We start from the raw sequence: 24,499 nt of genomic DNA, 5'->3' as shown, positions 1-24,499 counted from the left end.
AATTGTTCGTGAATCGTCAAACACGGTCAAAGGGTAATTGATTACATGAATGTAGTTCCAAACTTTTTAAGATTCAACATTACAAATTCTGCTTATCGTGTCGAAAACATATAAAGGTTAAGTTTAAATTTGGTCGGAAATTTCCGGGTCATTACATTAGGAGAAATAAAATGACAAATGATAGTCATTTTGCTGCACAAATTTCTCAAACTTCAACACTTAATTTTTTAACTTTTCCAACAGCTGATATTTGCTGGGGTGCCCATTTACTATGTTAGCTGAAAATTCGACGAACACAAGTGCTAAGATGGCGTTTTTAGTCATTTATTTTCTCTTGATGGATGAGTTTCGTTAATGTTACCAGTTGTACCTGAAGGCTGATGCTATGTGTTATTATTGTTGCAGTATAATGTCCCTCATATGGTGCACTTTTTTAAGCTCATGTTAGTGACTCAATGTAAGTGACCCACTGGTCTTGAACAAGAATTTGGAGGTATGCTTTATTCCCTTTGCTTATTTGCTTATTATGCAACACATTATTGTTTGTGGATAACTATATTTTATTTTTATTACATGGTTGTCTTTTCACATTTATGCCCTAAACTTCTACTGTTTATGTGCAGGTTGCATTAACAAGGGCAGCAAGGTCATATATGAAAATTGTGGGTGACTCTTACGTTAGGAGCTCTGACGAGGTTTTCTTAACATGTTTATTTCTAACTGCTATTTGTTAATGAATGAATCCTAATTTGAGGTCATAATTTACTAAAAAATGACATGATAAATATAAATACATTTAGGTTACTCTTATTGTGGATCGGGTGGAGGGTACATTAAATGAGCAGACTTATCTCGAAAACGTATCAAATTACGGAGTATTTATAGATTGAAATCGTGCTTCTCCATCCCATGTCTTGCAATGTTTTTACTATCAGGTTAGTATTCGTATTTGTATCTGTTAGTTGTTTGAAGGTTATTCTTGACTTTCTTAAATTGTTACAAAGCCTGATATATATGCTTGCTATAGATGACATGCCTGCTTGAATTCTTGGTTGAATTGCATGTCTTTGGATTTGGAACGTTCTGTTTGTAGGATGGTTACAACAAGTATTTTTGGATTTTAATTTGCAAGCAAGCAGTTTAGTAAAAAAAACTCTCTTGCTTGATTTGTATGTTTTTCCGCATAGATATTACTGCACATGGATCTTTATAAAAGTTAGATGAAGTTTAAGATGTGTGGTTGGGGTAAACCCAAAATGTTTTTTTAATCCAAATTTCTTATGGAATTCCACATTTACGCTTGTGAAGAGTTTCTTAATAATATTGGATTATAAATTTTGATCATCAAAATCACAACTTTTTTTTTCATCTTCAACCCCTTTTAGGGTTTTCTAAAAAGGTAACAAAATTTATTAAATTTTCACATATGAGTGTGATTTCCAATTAGTTTCTTATATTTAAAGTTCCAAATTTGATTTGTGGGCTCGTTTCAAGTGTTTACAGGTTGAGACTTGGAAATTTTCTACAACTTCAACACACTTTACGGATGATGTGTATTCTTTTTAATATACAACTTCAACACACACCAAAATTTAGTACAATGATCATATAATATTGATATTGAATATACATTGGCAATGTACTATATAATGTTTTCGTAAGAGTCCTCGTGCAACGCACGGGCTCGATAAATCTAGTATACATGGTCATAATCAAGAGGGAAACAATTTTTTGGGAGAAATGGGGAAGTAAAATTAAATTTTTTATTTTTTCGTTTTTTCGAAATTTTTTTTTCAACATTAAGAGCATGCGGAAATATGAACATTTAAAAAAGACACTTTGTGATGAATGTTATTATTTTGGCGGAAAAACACTCGAATAAAAAACTGATAACATGCATCATGCGTAATGTTATTCTTGAATGTTATTCTTCGAGCGTTCTTTTTCCATCATATGTGAAGTTTTTTTTCAAGATTTAGCCCGATTTAGAGTTTAGGGTTTGGGGTTTAGGGTTTAGGGCTTAGGGTTTTGGGTTTAGTCCTAAACCCAAAACCCTAAACCCTAAACAGTCACCCTAAACTCTAAACCGTTCGTGTTAGGTAGACTTTTAGCGGCGCTTTTGAGGCTAAATTATTATATTGTACTGTCTTGTGCTAATGGACAGAAACTGACTTTGTGTTTGATGTTCTCAGGTGATAAAGACAAGAACAAGGCTCAATAGTTAGAATCTAAGCAGTTGCTGATAATCGGTGAGTGGGTCTATCTCTGGATAGAGTTTAAGTAGCAAGACATGCTACTGTTATTTACTTTGTTATCTTAATATTGATATTGCCCTGTGTTAGATATCGATTGCCATGTTAAACTATATTGTCATGCTAGTGGAAGTTTGCATGCCTAATATGTGTATTGTATGTGCGCACTGTGTTTGACGCCAACCGGGGCTGGGTAAGGTTGGGAACTCACCGAGGCTAGGCTAGTTTAGATTCGTGCGAGGTCAAATGAGTCAGAAAGGTTGAGTCTAAGTCCTACAGTCTGTTCAGTATATCATAGAAGGATGCATTCGTTCTGTCTGGACAGTTATGTAGACGGCTCGGTAGGAGGGACTATTGGTAGGCGATAGCCCGATCAGCTATGCGTCATGGCCGCCAATCCTCATACTGTCGTTTTGTTGTGATTGCTATTATTAGTATGCTAGTTCAGGATGTTAGTATAGTAATAGTTGTGCCATGCCGTGATGCTTAGACGACATCTGTTAGATATACCTACTCACTTAGCTTCGTGCTAATCCCCCACATTCTCTCCCTTGCAGGTTTAGGTACTGCCAATAGGGTGAAGTTAGGGTTTTGAAGACATGTTTGACCAGCTGAACTCTGATGGGTCGATTTTGTAAAATTAAGAAGATTTTAAGTAACCCGAATTATGTTTGTAATAATTTAACTATATTATGACTTTGTGTAATATTATAATATGGTTGTGTTTTATTATAATTACAAGTCTTCCGCTGTGAGTTTAAAAAAAATAGTTGGTGTTACATCAACAGCCTGAATGGTGGCATAAAACTCTTTATCATAAGTGCTATAATTTAGCTTGGACCCACTTAGCTTTTCACTGAAATAAGCTACTGGTCTTTTTCCTTTCACTAGCGCAGCACCAATGCCAACACCACTTGCATCACATTCAAGTTCAAACAGCATATCAAAATTAGGCAAAGCAAGTATAGGTGGAGAACTTAGCTTTTCCTTCAATGATTCAAATGCTGATTGGGCAGAACTGGACCATTCAAATACCCCTTTCTTCAAACAATCGGTAATTGGAGCAATAATTGTGAAGAAGTCTTTGATAAATCTCCTATAGAATGAAGCTAAACCATGGAAACTTATGACTTCGGTGATGGAAGAAGGACTAAGCCATGATCTGATTGCTTCAACCTTAGATGGGTCCATTGAAATGCCTTCTTCAGGAACCACATATCCAAGAAACACTACTTTGCTAACAAAGAAATCACATTTCTCCAGCTTCCCATATAATTGATACTACCTTAACAGCTCAAATACTTTTCTCAAATAATCCAAGAGTTCTTCTTTAGTTTTTGAGTACACTAGAATGTCATCAAAGTAAACAACCACAAACTGCCCAATAAGTGGCCTGAGCACTTCATTCATAAGTCTCATGAATGTGCTGGGTGAATTAGATAAACCAAATGGCATAACCAGCCACTCAAACAATCCACCTTTGATCTTGAAAGTTGTCTTCCATTCATCTCTTTCTTACATTCGAATCTGATGATACCCACTTCTAAGACCAATTTTGGAGAATATACAAGAACCATTCAGCTCATCCAGCATATCATCTAATCTAGGTATGGGATACCTATACCTTATGGTGATGTTGTTAATAGCTCTGCTGTAGTGACCCGAACTTTTCCATGTTTATATATATATTAAATGAAATTGTTATTTACATAATTAAGTGTTTCCAACATGTTAAGCAATCAAACTTGTTAAGACTTGATTAATTGAAATAGGTTTCATATAGACAATTGACCACCCAAGTTGACCGGTGATTCACGAACGTTAAAACTTGTAAAAACTATACGATGACATATATATGGTTATATATACAGTTAACATGATTTTATTATAAGTATGTATCTCATTAGGTATTTTAACAATGAGTTATATACACAAAAATGAGACTATTAATTTAAGAAACTCGAAAACGATATATATAACGATTATCGTTATAACAACGTCTTACTAGGTACATATGAATCATATTAAGATATTGATACACTTGGTTAATTATGTTAAATGATAAGTAAATATATTATTAAGTGTATTAACAATGAAATACATATGTAAAAATAAGACTACTAACTTAATGATTTCGAAACGAGACATATATGTAACGATTATCGTTGTAACGACATTTAACTGTATATACATCATACTAAGATATATTATATATCATAATATCATGATAATATAACAATTTAACATCTCATTTGTTATAATAAATAATGGGTTAAAAAATTCAACAAGATCGTTAACCTAAAGGTTTCAAAACAACATTTACATGTAACGACTAACGATGACTTAACGACTCAGTTAAAATGTATATACATGTAGTGTTTTAATATGTATTCATACACTTTTGAAAGACTTCAAGACACTTATCAAAATATTTCTACTTAACAAAAATGCTTACAATTACATCCTCGTTCAGTTTCATCAACAATTCTACTCGTATGCACCCGTATTCGTACTCGTACAATACACAGCTTTTAGATGTATGTACTATTGGTATATACACTCCAATAATCAGCTCTTAGCAGCCCATGTGAGTCACCTAACATATGTGGGAACCATCATTTGGCAACTAGCATGAAATATCTCATAAAATTACAAAAATATGAGTAATCATTCATGACTTATTTACATGAAAACAAAATTACATATCCTTTATATCTAATCCATACACCAACGACCAAAAACACCTACAAATACTTTCATTCTTCAATTTTCTTCATCTAATTGATCTCTCTCAAGTTCTATCTTCAAGTTCTAAGTGTTCTTCATAAATTCCAAAAGTTCTAGTTTCATAAAATCAAGAATACTTCCAAGATTGCAAGTTTACTTCCAAGTTTTCTAAATCCATTCCAAGTAATCATCCAAGATCAAGAAACCTTTGTTAATTACAGTAGGTTATCTTTCTAATACAAGGTAATAATCATATTCAAACTTTAATTCAATTTCTATAACTATAACAATCTTATTTCGAGTGGAAATCTTACTTGAAATTGTTTTCGTGTCATGATTCTGCTTCAAGAACTTTCAAGCCATCCAAGGATCCTTTGAAGCTAGATCTATTTTTCTCATTTCCAGTAGGTTTATCCAAGGAACTTGAGGTAGTAATGATGTTCATAACATCATTCGATTCATACATATAAAGCTATCTTATTCGAAGGTTTAAACTTGTAATCACTAGAACATAGTTTAGTTAATTCTAAACTTGTTCGCAAATAAAAGTTAATCCTTCTAACTTGACTTTTAAAATTAACTAAACACATGTTCTATATCTATAAGATATGCTAACTTAATGATTTAAAACCTGGAAACACGAAAAACACCGTAAAATCTGATTTACGCCGTCGTAGTAACACCGCGGGCTATTTTGGGTTAGTTAATTAAAAACTATGATAAACTTTGATTTAAAAGTTGTTATTCTGGGAAAATGATTTTTATTATGAACATGAAGCTATATCCAAAAATTATGGTTAAACTCAAAGTGGAAGTATGTTTTCTAAAATGGTCATCTAGACGTCGTTCTTTCGACTGAAATGACTACCTTTAAAAAAACGACTTGTAACTTATTTTTCCGACTATAAACCTATGCTTTTTCTGTTTAGATTCATAAAATAGAGTTCAATATGAAACCATAGCAATTTTATTCACTCAAAACGGATTTAAAATGAAGAAGTTATGGGTAAAACAAGATTGGATAATTTTTCTCATTTTAGCTACGTGAAAATTGGTAACAAATCTATTCTAACCATAACTTAATCAACTTGTATTGTATATTATGTAATCTTGAGATACCATAGATACGTATACAATGTTTCGACCTATCATGTCGACACATCTTTATATATTTCGGAACAACCATAGACACTCTATATGTGAATGTTGGAGTTAACTATACAGGGTTGAGGTTGATTCCAAAATATATATAGTTTGAGTTGTGATCAATACTGAGATACGTATACACTGGGTCGTGGATTGATTCAAGATAATATTTATCGATTTATTTCTGTACATCTAACTGTGGACAACTAGTTGTAGGTTACTAACGAGGACAGCTGACTTAATAAACTTAAAATATCAAAATATATTAAAAGTATTGTAAATATATTTTGAACATACTTTGATATATATGTATATATTGTTATAGGTTCGTGAATCAACCAGTGGCCAAGTCTTACTTCCCGACGAAGTAAAAATCTGTGAAAGTGAGTTATAGTCCCACTTTTAAAATCTAATATTTTTGGGATGAGAATACATGCAGGTTTTATAAATGATTTACAAAATAGACACAAGTACGTGAAACTACATTCTATGGTTGAATTATCGAAATCGAATATGCCCCTTTTTATTAAGTCTGGTAATCTAAGAATTAGGGAACAGACACCCTAATTGACGTGAATCCTAAAGATAGATCTATTGGGCCTAACAAACCCCATCCAAAGTACCGAATGCTTTTGTACTTCAAAATTTATATCATATCCGAAGGGTGTCCCGGAATGATGGGGATATTCTTATATATGCATCTTGTTAATGTCGGTTACCAGGTGTTCACCATATGAATGATTTTTATCTCTATGTATGGGATGTGTATTGAAATATGAAATCTTGTGGTCTATTGTTACGATTTTATATATATAGGTTAAACCTATAACTCACCAACATTTTTGTTGACGTTTAAAGCATGTTTATTCTCAGGTGAATACTAAGAGCTTTCGCTGTTGCATACTAAAATAAGGACAAGATTTGGAGTCCAAGTTTGTATGATATTGTGTAAAAACTGCATTCAAGAAACTGATTTTGATGTAACATATTTGTATTGTAAACCATTATGTAATGGTCGTGTGTAAACAGGAAATTTTAGATTATCATTATTTGATAATCTACGTAAAGCTTTTTAAACATTTATTTATGAAATAAAGGTTATGGTTTGTTTTAAAAATGAATGCAGTCTTTGAAAAACGTCTCATATAGAGGTCAAAACCTCGCAACGAAATCAATTAATATGGAACGTTTTTAATCAATAAGAACGGGACATTTCAGTTGGTATCAGAGCGTTGTCTTAGAGAACCAGAAAATTTGCATTAGTATGTCTTATCGAGTTTGTTAGGATGTATTAGTGAGTCTGGACTTCGACCGTGTTTTCTTTAAAAATGATTGCTTAACATTTTGTTGGAAACTATATATTATTAACATGTATATATTATGTGATATATTAATCTCTTAACATGTTTGATATTGTGTGATAGATGTCTACCTCTAGCACAAATCCCATTGACTCACCTAATAATAACGAAGAGTCGAATATATATTGGACTGATTCACAAGTTCCCGAAGAAGAACCGGAAGAAGAATCAGAACCGGAAGAAGAATCAGAACCGGAAGAGGAGGAACCGGAGGAGGAAATAGAACCGGTGGGGGAAATAATAAAACGGTTAAGTAAAAGAAAATCCTCAACCAACCGACCAAGGTTAATTATGGTCAATGGTGTTTCCGCCAAGGAAGCAAAATATTGAGAGGATTACCAATTCTCCGATGAATCGGATTCCGATGAGAATTCCGATGATGTTATAGAAATTGCCCCAACTGAATTTAAAAAGGCAAAATAAAATAATAAGGGAAAGGGCATAAAAATAGAGAAATCTAATTCCAACCCCGATGAACTTTATATGTATCGTCAACCCCCGAAGCCCTTAAGTTGTAACAATGACCCGGGAACCTCTAAACCACCAGGTTTTTCTAAACCGTTGTGGAAAATGACAGCTCGTATTAGGGGAACATCATATATCCCTAGAAACTTGGCAAAACGAACCAAAACTGAAGAAGAAGAAGAAACGAGCGAGTCGGAATAAGATAGTTGTATTCGTGTGGTGTAATATATGTAATATAGTGTGCTTATGCTTTATGATATATGTAAAAATTGCTTGTATTAATAAGTATTTTTTTTTATGAATCTAACTGTTGTCTATTTTACAGTATAAAAACACAAAATGGATAGACAACCCAATATTTTAAGAGACCTACCCGGAGACATGATTGATGAAAACTTGTCTAGAGTCGGTCAGAATTCTTCGGCACAACTATTTACGGCGAAATCAGTTTGTAAGACATTCGAAGAACGTTCCAAGAATGTCTTGGTTTATAAGAGACTTTCGTTTGAAAGATGGGGGATATCACATTGGGAAACCCATAAGTTACGATGTGTTTACTTTGACGCATATATTGCGGGGAACCCAAATGCTATTTTACGCAACGGGTTAAGAAATTATTTTGACTCAATGTATCCGAATATAGGACTTCATGATTTAGAAAAAGCGGCTAACATGCAACATAAAGAAGCATGCTATGCTTACGGGTTAGTAATGTTCGCTTCTCACCAAAGTGAGAAAAAGAACATCGGGCTACAACTATTAAACAAAACGTTCCCACAAGTGACGGAGTCGGTAATTGGGGTAAGAAATGAGGTTTTTAGGTTATTACGAGACTGTTGGTCATTACGTAACCCTCGTCCCTTTGACGACGTTACAACACGCTGTCTTATCAACGACCATAACGGTTATGTTCCACAAGACCAAGGATGGGAAGTAGTCCTAGTAAAACCAGAATGCATGACTTGTTTCTGGACATATGAATTACGTGTCTTTATTACCTTTGCTGAACGACTTATGTACTAGCTAGAATTATCTTCACAACTATCTTGTATCAAAGTTATTGTGTGCTATATTTCATGCTTTATGTAAAATAAGCGGTATTGTAAGTTTGTAAAATATTGTATAAAAGTTTGAACGCGAAATATTATTATAATCAGTTTTTCATATAGAATTGTAGTAGTTGAATTGTATATTAGCTACTAAGTATGAACTTAACGGGTAGGTACTACCCGAATTTAAACTTATAAAACGCTAATATGAAGAAAAAGCTTTTATAAATGAGTTCATATTATGCTACGAAATACTATTAACTACTCTTAATATTCTGTATGATTAACTTGTTCCATTTGACTATTTTGAAGGAAATGGCACCGACTACTCGACACACCGTGAATATGAATGAAGAGGAATTCCGTACTTTTCTAGCTTCAAACATAGCCGCAGTACAGGCTGCGCTACATACCAACAATAACCTTGGATCTAGCAGTACAGGAAATCGTGTAGGATGCACCTACAATGAATTCACTGCCTGCAAACCTTTGGAATTTGATGGAACCGAAGGACCGATCGGATTGAAACGGTGGACCGAGAAGGTCAAATCGGTGTTTGCCATAAGTAAGTGTACTGAAGAGGACAAAGTGAAGTACGCTACGCATACCTTCACAGGTTCTGCGTTAACATGGTGGAATACCTATCTAGAGCAAGTGGGATAAGATGATGCTTACGCACTACCGTGGTCAGCATTCAAGCACTTGATGAACGAGAAGTACCGTCCCAGAACCCAGGTCAATAAGCTCAAGACAGAACTTAGAGGGTTACGAACCCAAGGATTTGATATTACCACGTACGAAAGACGATTCACAGAATTGTGCCTATTGTGTCCGGGAGCGTTCGAAGATGAGGAAGAGAAGATCGACGCGTTTGTGAAAGGATTACCGGAAAGAATCCAAGAAGATATAAGTTCACACGAGCCCGCCTCCATACAATAGGCATGTAGAATGGCTCACAAACTAGTGAACCAGATTGAAGAAAGAATTAAAGAACAGACTGCTGAAGAGGCCAATGTGAAGCAAGTCAAAAGAAAGTAGGAGGAAAACGGTGATAAGAATCACCAATACAACAACAACAACAATTACAATAATAATCGCAACAATTATCCCAACAATCGCAACATCAATCGCAACTACAACAAACGGCCCAACAACAACAACAACAACAGCAACAGCAACAACAACAACAACAACAACTACAACAATCATCCCAACAACAATAACAACCGCAACAACAACAACAATCAGAAGCAGCTATGCCAAAGGTGTGAAAAGTATCACTCGGGGTTCTGCACCAAATTTTGCAACAAGTGTAAAAGAAATGGTCATAGCGCGGCGAAGTGTGAGGTCTACGGACCAGGGGTTAACAGAACGAAAGAAACAAATGGTGTCGGAACGAGTAATGGCGGAGCAAGTAGTGTCGGAGCAAGTTATGCCAATGTAGTTTGTTATAAATGTGGAAAATCGGGCCACATTATTAGAAATTGCCCGAACCAGGAGAACACGAATGGACAAGGCCGCGGAAGAGTTTTCAATATTAATGCGGCAGAGGCACAGGAAGACCCGGAGCTTGTTACGGGTACGTTTCTTATTGACAATAAATCTGCTTACGTTTTATTTGATTCGGGTGCGGATAGAAGCTATATGAGTAGAGATTTTTGTGCTAAATTAAGTTGTCCATTGACGCCATTGGATTGTAAATTTTTACTCGAATTAGCAAACGGTAAATTAATTTCAGCAGATAATATATGCCGGAATCGAGAAATTAAACTGGGTAGCGAAATATTTAAGATTGATTTGATACCAGTAGAGTTAGGGAGTTTTGATGTAATAGTTGGCATGGACTGGCTGAAGAAGGTGAAAGCAGAGATCGTATGTTATAAAAATGTAATTCGCATTGTACGAGAAGGAGAACCCTTAATGGTGTACGGAGAAAAGGGCAACATGAAGCTACATCTTATTAGTAATTTGAAGGCACAAAAACTAATAAGAAAAGGTTGATATGCTGTTCTAGCACACGTCGAGAAAGTACAAACTGAAGAAAAGAGCATCAATGATGTTCCCGTCGCAAACGAATTTCCCTATGTATTTCCGAAAGAATTACCGGGACTACCTCCACATCGATCTGTTGAATTTCAAATAGATCTTGTACCAGGAGCTGCACCAATAGCTCGTGCTCCTTATAGACTCGCACCCAGCAAGATGAAAGAACTGCAAAACCAACTGCAAGAACTATTAGAACGTGGTTTCATTCGACCAAGCACATCACCATGGGGAGCTCCTATTTTGTTTGTCAAGAAGAAGGATGGTACATTTAGGTTGTGTATTGACTACAGAGAGTTGAACAAACTTACCATCAAAAACCGTTATCCACTGCCGAGAATTGACGACTTATTTGATCAACTACAAGGCTCGTCGGTTTATTCGAAGATCGATTTACATTCTGGATATCATCAAATGCGAGTAAAGGAGGATGATATTCCAAAAACTGCTTTTAGGACGCGTTATGGTCATTACGAGTTTATGGTTATGCCGTTTGGATTGACTAACGCACCAGCTGTGTTCATGGACCTTATGAACCGAGTGTGTGGGCCATATCTTGACAAGTTTGTCATTTTTTTCATCGATGACATACTTATTTACTCAAAGAATGATCAAGAGCACGAAGAACATTTGAGAAAAGTGCTAGAAGTATTGAGGAAAGAAAAACTGTACGCTAAGTTTTCAAAGTGTGCATTTTGGTTGGAAGAAGTTCAATTCCTCGGTCACATAGTGAACAAAGAAGGTATCCAGGTGGACCCGGAAAAGATTGAAACCATTGAAAAGTGGGAAACCCCAAAAACTCCGAAGCATATACGTCAATTTTTAGGATTGGCTGGTTACTACAGAAGATTCATCCAAGATTTCTCCAAAATAGCAAAACCCTTGACTTCATTAACGCATAAAGGGAAGAAATTTGAATGGAAGGATGAACAAGAGAAGGTGTTTCAATTATTGAAGAAAAAGCTAACTACGGCACCTATATTGTCATTGCCTGAAGGGAATGATGATTTTGTGATTTATTGTGATGCATCAAAGCAAGGTCTTGGTTGTGTATTAATGCAACGGACGAAGGTGATTGCTTATGCGTCTAGACAATTGAAGATTCACGAGCAAAATTATACGACGCATGATTTGGAATTAGGCGCAGTTGTTTTTGCATTAAAGACTTGGAGGCACTACTTATATGGGGTCAAAAGTATTATATATACCGACCACAAAAGTCTTCAACACATATTTAATCAGAAACAACTGAATATGAGGCAGCGTAGGTGGATTGAATTGTTGAATGATTATGACTTTGAGATTCGTTAACACTCGGGGAAGGCAAATGTGGTAGCCGATGCCTTGAGCAGGAAGGACAGAGAACCCGTTCGAGTAAAATCTATGAATATAATGATTCACAATAACCTTACTACTCAAATAAAGGAGGCGCAACATGGAGTTTTAAAAGAGGGAAATTTAAAGGATGAAATACCCAAAGGATCGGAGAAGCATCTTAATATTCGGGAAGACGGAACCCGGTATAGGGCTGAAAGAATTTGGGTACCAAAATTTGGAGATATGAGAGAAATGATACTTAGAGAAGCTCATAAAACCAGATACTCAATACATCCTGGAACGAAGAAGATGTAAAAGGATCTTAAGAAACATTTTTGGTGGCCAGGTATGAAAGCCGATATTACTAAATATGTAGGAGAATGTTGGACGTGTTCTAAGGTCAAAGCTGAACATTAGAAACCATCAGGTCTACTACAACAACCTGAAATTCCGAAATGGAAATGGGAAAACATTACCATGGATTTCATTACTAAATTGCCAAGGACTGCAAGTGGTTATGATACTATTTGGGTAATAGTTGATCGTCTCACCAAGTCAGCACACTTCCTGCCAATAAGAGAAGATGACAAGATGGAGAAGTTAGCACGACTGTATTTGAAGGAAGTCGTCTCCAGACATGGAATACCAATCTCTATTATCTCTGATAGGGATGGCAGATTTATTTCAAGATTCTGGCAGACATTACAGCAAGCATTGGGAACTCGTCTAGACATGAGTACTGCCTATCATCCACAAACTGATGGGCAGAGCAAAAGGACGATACAAATGCTTGAAGACATGCTACGAGCTTGTGTTATTGATTTCGGAAACAGTTGGGATCGACATCTACCGTTAGCAGAATTTTCCTACAACAACAGCTACCATTCAAGCATTGAGATGACGCCGTTTGAAGCACTTTATGGTAGAAAGTGCAGGTCTCCGATTTGTTAGAGTGAAGTGGGGGATATACAGATTACGGGTCCGGAGATAATACAAGAAACTACCGAGAAAATCATCCAAATTCAACAAAGATTGAAAACCGCCCAGAGTCGACAAAAGAGCTACGCGGACAGTAAAAGAAAAGATATAGAGTTTGAAATTGGAGAAATGGTCATGCTTAAGGTTTCACCTTGGAAAGGCGTTGTTCGATTTGGTAAACGGGGGAAACTAAATCCAAGGTACATTGGACCATTCAAGATTATAGATCGTGTCGGACCAGTAGCTTACCAACTGGAGCTACCTCAACAACTCGCGGCTGTACATAACACTTTCCACATCTCAAATTTGAAGAAATGTTTTGCTAAAGAAGATCTCACTATTTCGTTGGATGAAATCCAAATCAATGAAAAACTTCAATTCATTGAAGAACCCGTCAAAATAATGGATCGTGAGGTTAAGAGACTTAAACAAAACAAGATACCGATTGTTAAGGTTCGATGGAATGCTCGTAGAGGACCCGAGTTCACCTGGGAGCGTGAAGATTAGATGAAGAAGAAATACCCGCATTTATTTCCAGAAGATACGTCAACACCTCCAACTGCTTAAAATTACGGGACGAAATTTATTTAACGGGTAGGTACTGTAGTGACCCGAACTTTTCCATGTTTATATATATATTAAATGAAATTGTTATTTACATGATTAAGTGTTTCTAACATGTTAAGCAATCAAACTTGTTAAGACTTGATTAATTGAAATAGGTTTCATATAGACAATTGACCACCCAAGTTGACCGGTGATTCACGAACGTTAAAACTTGTAAAAACTATACGATGACATATATATGGTTATATATATAGTTAACATGATTTTATTATAAGTATGTATCTCATTAGGTATTTTAACAATGAGTTATATACATAAAAATTAGACTATTAATTTAAGAAACTCGAAAACGATATATATAACGATTATCGTTATAACAACGTCTTACTAGGTACATATGAATCATATTAAGATATTGATACACTTGGTTAATTATGTTAAATGATAAGTAAATATATTATTAAGTGTATTAACAATGAAATACATATGTAAAAATAAGACTACTAACTTAATGATTTCGAAACGAGACATATATGTAACGATTATCGTTGTAACGACATTTAACTGTATATACATCATACTAAGATATATTATATATCATAATATCATGATAATATAACAATTTAACATCTCATTTGTTATAATAAACAATGGGTTAACAAATTCAACAAGATCGTTAACCTAAAGGTTTCAATACAACATTTACATGTAACGACTAACGATGACTTAACGACTCAGTTAAAATGTATATACATGTAGTGTTTTAATATGTATTCATACACTTTTGAAAGACTTCAAAACACTTATCAAAATACTTCTACTTAACAAAAATGCTTACAATTACATCCTCATTCAGTTTCATCAACAATTCTACTCGTATGCACCCGTATTCGTACTCGTACAATACACAACTTTTAGATGTATGTACTATTGGTATATACACTCCAATGATCAGCTCTTAGCAGCCCATGTGAGTCATCTAACACATGTGGGAACCATCATTTGGCAACTAGCATGAAATATCTCATAAAATTACAAAAATATGAGTAATCATTCATGACTTATTTACATGAAAACAAAATTACATATCCTTTATATCTAATCCATACACCAACGACCAAAAACACCTACAAACACTTTCATTCTTCAATTTTCTTCATATAATTGATCTCTCTCAAGTTCTATCGTCAAGTTCTAAGTGTTCTTCATAAATTCCAAAAGTTCTAGTTTCATAAAATCAAGAATACTTCCAAGATTGCAAGTTTACTTCCAAGTTTTCTAAATCCATTCCAAGTAATCATCCAAGATCAAGAAACCTTTGTTACTTACAGTAGGTTATCTTTCTAATACAAGGTAATAATCATATTCAAACTTTAATTCAATTTCTATAACTATAACAATCTTATTTCGAGTGGAAATCTTACTTGAAATTGTTTTCGTGTCATGATTCTGCTTCAAGAACTTTCAAGCCATCCAAGGATCCTTTGAAGCTAGATCTATTTTTCTCATTTCTAGTAGGTTTATCCAAGGAACTTGAGGTAGTAATGATGTTCATAACATCATTCGATTCATACATATAAAGCTATCTTATTCGAATGTTTAAACTTGTAATCACTAGAACATAGTTTAGTTAATTCTAAACTTGTTCGCAAATAAAAGTTAATCCTTCTAACTTGACTTTTAAAATCAACTAAACACATGTTCTTCTATATGATATGCTAACTTAATGATTTAAAACCTGGAAACACGAAAAACACCGTAAAATCGTATTTACGCCGTCGTAGTAACACCGCGGACTGTTTTGGGTTAGTTAATTAAAAACTATGATAAACTTTGATTTAAAAGTTGTTTTTCTGGGAAAATGATTTTTATTATGAACATGAAGCTATATCCAAAAATTATGGTTAAACTCAAAGTGGAAGTATGTTTTCTAAAATGGTCATCTAGACGTCGTTCTTTCAACTGAAATGACTACCTTTACAAAAAATGACTTGTAACTTATTTTTCTGACTATAAACCTATACTTTTTCTATTTTGATTCATAAAATAGAGTTCAATATGAAACCATAGCAATTTGATTCACTCAAAACGGATTTAAAATGAAGAAGTTATGGGTAAAACAAGATTGGATAATTTTTCTCATTTTAGCTACGTGAAAATTGGTAACAAATCTATTCCAACCATAACTTAATCAACTTGTATTGTATATTATGTAATCTTGAGATACCATAGACACGTATACAATGTTTCGACCTATCATGTCGACACATCTATATATATTTCGGAACAACCATAGACACTCTATATGTGAATGTTGGAGTTAGCTATACAGGGTTGAGGTTGATTCCAAAATATATATAGTTTGAGTTGTGATCAATACTGAGATACGTATACACTGGGTCGTGGATTGATTCAAGATAATATTTATCGATTTATTTCTATACATCTAACTATAGACAACTAGTTGTAGGTTACTAACGAGGACAGCTGACTTAATAAACTTAAAACTTCAAAATATATTAAAAGTATTGTAAATATATTTTTAACATACTTTGATATATATGTATATATTGTTATAGGTTCGTGAATCAACCAGTGGCCAAGTCTTACTTCCCGACGAAGTAAAAATCTGTGAAAGTGAGTTATAGTCCCACTTTTAAAATCTAATATTTTTGGGATGAGAATACATGCAGGTTTTATAAATGATTTACAAAATAGACACAGGTACGTGAAACTACATTCTATGGTTGAATTATCGAAATCGAATATGCCCCTTTTTATTAAGTCTGGTAATATAAGAATTAGGGAACAGACACCCTAATTGACGCGAATCCTAAAGATAGATCTATCGGGCCTAACAAACCCCTTCCAAAGTACCGGATGCTTTAGTACTTCGAAATTTATATCATATCCGAAGGGTGTCCTGGAATGATGGGGATATTCTTATATATGCATCTTGTTAATGTCGGTTACCAGGTGTTCACCATATGAATGATTTTTATCTCTATGTATGGGATGTGTATTGAAATATGAAATCTTGTGGTCTATTGTTACGATTTGATATATATAGGTTAAACCTATAACTCACCAACATTTTTGTTGACGTTTAAAGCATGTTTATTCTCAGGTGAATACTAAGAGCTTCCGCTGTTGCATACTAAAATAAGGACAAGATTTGGAGTCCAAGTTTGTATGATATTGTGTAAAAACTGCATTCAAGAAACTGATTTCGATGTAACATATTTGTATTGTAAAACATTATGTAATGGTCGTGTGTAAACATGATATTTTAGATTATCATTATTTGATAATCTACGTAAAGCTTTTTAAACCTTTATTTATGAAATAAAGGTTATGGTTTGTTTTAAAAATGAATGCAGTCTTTGAAAAACGTCTCATATAGAGGTCAAAACCTCGCAACGAAATCAATTAATATGGAACGTTTTTAATCAATAAGAACGGGACATTTCATCTGCTGTCTACACACATTCTCATGGAACTATCTTTATTTGGAACCAGCAAAGCTGGTACTGAAAAAGGACTCATGCTGGTTCTAACATACCCCTTTGCAACTAGCTCATTAACTTACTTTTCTAGTTCTCTTGCTTCATGAGGAGAACATCGATAAGCTGCTTTGTTAGGAAGAATAGATCCACGTACAAGATCAATTTGATGTTCGATACCCCTAATTGGTGGTAAACCAACAGGTAATTCATTTGGGAACACATCAGCAAATTCGAATAGCAATGGTTTTACCCGAGCTGGTACTTCATTATGCTGGTTTAACTCATCGCTTTCAACCAGCAGCAACTAGTAAGCACCAGTACCACCCTTTAACTCAGTATCAACTTCAGCTTGAGTCATAAAAAAAGTTTTATCATTCTTAGCAGTAGGATCAGCTCTAGGTATTTCACTAGGCTTTAAAGAAGTGAGGGCGATCTTTTTAGCATTAACATACAGTGAGTAAGTATTTTGATATCCATTGTGATAGACATACTTATCAAACAACCTAGGTCTACTAAGCAGAAAATGACAAGCATCCATAGGAATAACATCACAAGTAATCTCATCTTGATAAACACTACCAATAGAAAATGGAACAGTAACTTGGCGTGTGACCTTTACCTCATTGCCTTGGTTAAGCCATTGAAGTTTGTAGGGATGAGGATACTTCTTTGTAACCAACTGATATTGCTCCATTTATACATATTTTTACTCGCAATATCGGTTAGTTTCTATTGAGTTTTGGTTAATAATTGAGGAAATGGTGAAGGAAATGTTAATGTTTGAGTTAAAACGTTCTTATGAAATGGTTTGAAGAGTTATATGGTTTTGGAAGTTATTTGGTTAAAAGTTCTGCTATTTTGAAGAAGAAATCGTGAGCTGAAGCGGAGTGCCAAGTGAAGAATTAAAACAGAAAAAATACTCGTCGAATGCATGCATCTCGCGGCCGTGATTCCATTAAATGCGGTCGCGAGGTTGGGCTTTGCTCGTGATAAAAATCTCGCGTTCGTAGTACGTTAACAGAACTTCGGAAGGCAGGAACAAGGTAACCTCGCGGTCGCGATTTGTGTGATGCGGCCGCGATTTTGATGAAGGCTCGCAACCGCGATTCCTCTAATGCGGTCGCGAGATTTAGCAGCCGACTCAGTTTTTGGTAGTAGTATAAATATGCATTTTTAACCCTTTTTAGGGTAACCAGTTTATTATTTACAATTTTTATCGTTCCAGCCACTAGGGTACGAATTTCTAAGTCTTTCACTAAGTTTTTCATTATCTTTGCAACACAACAACAATTGTGGTTATTTTAATCTTGCTATCACTTTTATTCTTAATTATGTTAATGGATTCAGTGATTTATTTTGCATGTTCTTGTGTTCTTTATTTTATTATGAGTAGCTAAATTAGTTTTATCTACTTAGATGATTGAACTAAGGTGAAAGATTGCTATCTTCATGATTTGAACAATTGGATCTTATTATTTCATGTATTGTTTAGCTAAGAACGACTGTTATTGTGATTTATCATTAGTTGAAGTTGCGCGGATTATTAACTAGTCAACGAGAGTTGAATAAGTGGTGATCTTTACTAGGTTATTGAACGTGAATAGCTTAGGCCTTTGGTTGATTATATACGGGAGACTGGTATAATTGATTAATTAGTAATTAAACTTTGATAGAACTTAGTAATTGTGGAATTGTTAGGGAGACTTAAGCAATTCAAGTCAAATTGATATATTGATTAATACATTGGTAACTAGATTAGAGAATTAGGATCAACGAGAGTTGGGCTAATGATTTAGTCGATAATCTGTGAGAATCAAGAGATAATCATAGTGTTACCACCAATACAATTGTTTGAAATGAACGTAACAGCAATCCTGTTCCGAGGGAATTGAATCTAAGTGGATACCTTTGTCTTTATTGATTTTAATTCAATTTTATTACGCGTTTAAACTCTAAAGAAAACAACCTTAATTTTACTAGAATAATTACAAGTTAAAGTTTCTGATAAGACTGCTCTCTGTGGACGAACTAGTCAATTTTACTTATAAATTACTGCACGATCGGGACTAGTTGCTTGTATTGTGTGATAATTATTGAGTGATATTTACTAGTTATTTTTAGAGTATAAAACACACATCAACTTTTTGGCGCCGCTGCCGGGGAGCGGTGTTCAATCGGAAACTTACGAGCTTTTAGTTATTCGATCCTTTTGTGAGGAGCAATTCTTGCAAACGTTACTTTTCCCTCATTTTTATTTTTCAGTTTTACGCGTTGGGTTTTGTTGCGGTGTGATTGCAGGTTAGGTACAAATAACTCTGGAACCGTCTAGAGGTTACTATACGCGCAGCAAAGTTAAAGAAGAATAAGAAATCGCCGAAGGTTTCGTCGAGTTACCTTTATATATTCCAGATTTTGAGTATATTAAGGAAGAAGTTAACATGGCTGAAGGAGGAGAAGGTCAGACTATGGAAGCAATGATGAAAGCCACAAGGGCTGGTAATGAGCATGCCATTAGGCAACCGACAGTCAATACGGATTTTGAGGTCAAAGGAGGATGCATTCGAGCATCTTCGGAACTTAAAAAGCATTTGTAATTTGTTCAAGATTGCCTAGGTTGCAGATACAGTTATCTATTTAAGGGTTTTTTCTTGGTCTTTGAAAGATGACGCCAAGGATTGGTTAGAATCATTTCCCGAAGGTGAGATTGATAGTTGGACTACAATGGAGGATAAATTTCTGCAGCGTTTCTTTCCAGCTTCGAAGGCTGCTAAATTGCAAAGTGACATTAATCACTTTGTTCATAAGCCACATGAGACACTTTATGACGCATGGACACGATTCGGTAAAATATTACACAATTGTCCTCAACACGGGTTGAACAACTTTAATAAGGTCCAGATATTTTATAAGGGTGTTAATGTGCCGACGAGGAAAGAGATTGATATTGCTGCAGGTAGTTCTTTGATGAAAAAGACTCTGGATGAAGCTTATGAAATCATCTCCGAAACTGCTACGCATTCATATGATTGGCATCAAGAGATGGATGTTTCTCGCTCTTCTCATGTTGCTAGTACCGAAACTAGTGATGAGCTTGCTTCAGTTAAAGCTCAACTTGTAACTTTTAAAAGACAGATGAAGTCGATAACTAAAGAAATGCATGCGATAAAGGTTGGTTGTGAGTTATGTCAAGGACTACATCTTACGAAAGATTGTGATCAAGCGTCAATGGAGGAACATGCTAATTATCTCGGTTATGTTAAAAAGGGTGATTTTGCTCTTAGTGAATTTTCGGGTGGAAGACAGTTTTTCAACCAAGCGGGTAATACGAGTGGTACTAATTATCAAAATGGTAATCGGGTTTATCAGGGTAATCAGAAGGTATATCCATACAGGCCGCCTGTGTTTAATAATAGAAGTCAGCAAGCACCGCCTAGAAATTTTCAGCAAACAATGCAACCAGTTCAACAGCCAGAAAATAAGATGCCTCCGTTGGAAGAATTGCTAAGGGGTTTTATTATGAAAACTGATGAGAGTAGTACTGCTTTGAGACAGGATGGTGAATCGACAAAGTAACAAGTTAGAAGTCAGCAGGCCTCGATTCAGAACTTGGAATGAGATGTGGGTCGTATTGCTCAGTCTTTATCGGAGAGACCACCGGGTACTCTCCCATCTAACACGCAGTCTAATCCGAACAACAAAGGAACGGTTAGAAATGAGCACGTGAATGCCATAACCACCCGAAGTGGTTTAGTTATTAACGAGGAGACACCGAAGTCTCATTATGTCGTTTCTCCTGTTGTTTCTCCTAATGTTTTGTAGGTACCTACTAATGAGGAGTCTAAGAAGGATGAGCTTAAAGTTGATGAACCAAAAGTTCAAGAGCAAAAGAAAGATGATCCACCGAAGATCATGACTAAAGCACCGCCATTGAAGGTATACAAAGCGCCAGTTCCATATCCTAAATCCTTGAAAAAAGACAAGCTAGCAACTCAATATCAGAGGTTCTTGGATATGATCAATCAAATCAGTGTGAACATGCCGCTGGCAGAAGTGATAAAAGGGATGCCCAATTATGGGAAGTTTCTAAAGGACCTGATCTCGTCGAAAGGTAAGTACCAAGAGGTGTCAGCCACGTTCCTCAATGAGGCATGTTCGGCCATTTTGCAAAAGCAAAAGATGCCTCCAAAATTGGGAGACCCGGGTAGCTTTATCATCCATTGTTTATTGGGTGACTCGGTAGTGTACGATGCACTAGCCGATTTAGGGGCAAGCGTTAATTTAATGCTGATAGTTCTCCAAATGAACATATATTTAGGCGCAATATCCTTCCAATATGTAAAGCTTTTAGTTGCAATTGTTCTATTTTTATGTAAAATTCGTTTAAATAAATAAGTGCGAAGACAAAAGAAGAAAACGACGATTTGAAGTCGCAAATGACCAAAAAGCTCAAATGTACAAGATATAATTCAAGTGGTTCAATTTATTGATGAGAAACGTCTAAAAATTACAAGAGTACAAGCCGCGAAACGCAAAGTACAAGATATCTAAGCGTACGAAAAGGCGTTCGAAAATCCGGAACCGAGACATAAACCGAGTATCAAAGTACAACTCAACGGAGCTAAAATTACAAGTCAACTATGCACAAGAATATAATATATATATATATATATATATATATATATATATATATATATAATTCATAATAATAATAATATAATAATAATAATAATATTAAATTATAATACTCCGTTGATTTGCCATTATCAAAATGGCTACATCAAATTGAATCAAATTGAACCTTGCTATAGTAACATCATTTGCCTATAAATTCAATTCACGGAGTAATGAAAGAAGACACACCTTTTCAATCTCTCTCTCACGATATATATATATATATATATATATATATATATATATATATATATATATATATATATATATATATATATATATATATAAATTTATAATTTTAATTTTAATTTAAGATTAATAATAATAAGGGTATGTTAGCGAATGTTGTAAGTGTATAAGTAGAAATTATGTCCGTGTAACGCTACGCTATTATTAATCATTGTAAGTTATGTTCAACCTTTTTAAATTAATGTCTCGTAGCTAAGTTATTATTATGCTTATTTAAATTGAAGTAATCATGATGTTGGGCTAAAATATTAAAGACGAGGTAATTGGGCTTTGGACCATAATTGGGGTTTGGACAAAAGACCGACACTTGTGGAAATTGGACTATGGGCTATTAATGGGCTTTATATTTGTTTAATTGAATGATAGTTCGTTAATTTAATATAAAGATTTACAATTGGACGTAATTATAAATAACCATATACACTCGATCGGATACGATGGGCGGGATATTTATAAGTACTAATAATCGTTCATTTGACCGGACACGGGAATGGATTAATAGTCAATGGACTCATTAAAACAGGGGTGGATTACATGCAAGGACACTTGGTGTAATTGATAATAAAGTATTAAAACCTTATTACAGTTTAAGTCCCCAATTAGTTGGAATATTTGACTTCGGGTATAAGGATAATTTGAGGAAGATCCTCGCACTTTATATTTATGACTGATGAACTATTATGGACAAAACTGTATGGACATATCGAATAATCCAGTACAAAGGACAATTAACCCATGGTAATAAATTAAAATTAACACGTCAAACATCATGATTATGCAAGTTTAAATAAGCATAATTCCTTTATTTCATATTTCATCGCACTTTTATTTACTGTCATTTTATTTATTGCATTTTTAATTATCGTACTTTTTAATTATCGCAATTTTATTTACCGTCATTTTTATTATCGCACTTTTAATTATCGTTATTTACTTTACGCTTTAAAGTAAGTTATTTTTATTTTTAATATTTTACATGAGGTTTTAACTGCGACTAAAGTTTTAAAATCGACAAACCGGTCATTAAGAGGTAAACCCCCCTTTTTTATAATAATAATATTACTATATATAATTATATATATTTATTATAAATATAGTTGTAAAAAAATATAGTACCTAATCACCAGCTCCCTGTGGAACGAACCGGACTTACTAAAAACTACACTACTCTACGATTAGGTACACTGCCTATAGTGTTGTAGCAAGGTTTAGGTATTTCACATCCGTAAATTAATAAAACTTGTATCATATTTCGTAGTATTTCATAGTAAAAATATAATCTTTTACGTACCCCTTTGCTTTAACATCAAGTATTTTTGGCGCCGCTGCCGGGGACTCGTGGTTATTTAAAAAGAAAATCTCATTTTTTTTTAAATATAAAAAATATAATACAATACAAAAATTTTTTTAAAAAAATATTTAAAATTTTTTTTAAATTAAAATGTAAAAAAATAATTTAAAAATTTTTTTTTAAAAAAAAATATTAATTTCGTAAAAAAAAGATAAATTTTTTTTTTAAAATATTAAAAAAAATAATAAAAAATTTTTATAGTATTTAGGCCAAACCAGTTTGAAACTGCAATTTCAGAATTTACACATGCAATTTCGGATTTCAACAGGCAATTTCAGATTTTACACATGCAATTTCAGATTTTAAACATGCAATTCCAGTTTTAAACACGCAATTTTATTTTTTCAACAGGCAATTTCAGATTTTAAACATGCAATTTTAGATTTTAAACACGCAATTTCATATTTTTAACACGCAATTTCCGATTTTACACATGCAATTTCAGATTTTAAACATGCAATTCCAGTTTTAAACACGCAATTTCATATTTTTAACAGGCAATTTCGGATTTTATACACGCAATTTCGGTTCTGAACACGCAATTTCAGATTTTCAACAAGCAATTTCAGTTTTTGAACACGCAATTTCAGTTTTTGAACACGCAATTTCAGTCTTGAACATGCAATTTCGGATTTTACACACGCAATTTCGGTTTTGAACTTGCAATTCCAAATTTAAAAAAAATAATAATAATAATAAAATATATATATATATATATATATATATATATATATATATATATATATATATATATATATATATATATATATATATATATATATATATATATATTTAAGATTTTGTCTATAAAATTAAA

The 24,499-nt window shown here is 34.0% G+C and overlaps 1 protein-coding gene across 1 annotated transcript; it reads left to right on the top strand.

Moving 5' to 3' along the window:
- The first annotated feature begins 19,849 nt into the window (after nucleotides 1–19,849).
- Nucleotides 19,850–24,299, top strand: LOC139869003 (uncharacterized). The gene is made up of 6 exons (XM_071857339.1): nucleotides 19,850–19,954; nucleotides 20,025–20,440; nucleotides 20,483–20,980; nucleotides 21,062–21,116; nucleotides 21,231–21,677; nucleotides 24,180–24,299. Exons 1-6 carry the CDS (start codon nucleotides 19,850–19,852, stop codon nucleotides 24,297–24,299), a joined length of 1,641 nt encoding a protein of 546 aa, XP_071713440.1.
- The last annotated feature ends 200 nt before the right edge of the window (nucleotides 24,300–24,499 follow it).

This window comes from Rutidosis leptorrhynchoides, chromosome 9, assembly GCF_046630445.1.
Source record: "Rutidosis leptorrhynchoides isolate AG116_Rl617_1_P2 chromosome 9, CSIRO_AGI_Rlap_v1, whole genome shotgun sequence".
In the NCBI taxonomy this organism is placed as follows: domain Eukaryota; kingdom Viridiplantae; phylum Streptophyta; class Magnoliopsida; order Asterales; family Asteraceae; genus Rutidosis; species Rutidosis leptorrhynchoides.
This window is presented reverse-complemented; position numbering and strand designations above follow the sequence as displayed.

What these genes read in the sequence shown, in the direction of transcription:
- LOC139869003 (XM_071857339.1), top strand. Translation starts at nt 19,850, where the DNA reads ATGGCTGAAGGAGGAGAAGGTCAGACTATGGAAGCAATGATGAAAGCC. An exon ending in GCTACGCATTCATATGATTG is followed by an intron (nt 20,441 to 20,482) that starts GCATCAAGAGAT and finishes TCATGTTGCTAG; the next exon opens with TACCGAAACTAGTGATGAGC. An exon ending in CAGGATGGTGAATCGACAAA is followed by an intron (nt 20,981 to 21,061) that starts GTAACAAGTTAG and finishes TTTATCGGAGAG; the next exon opens with ACCACCGGGTACTCTCCCAT.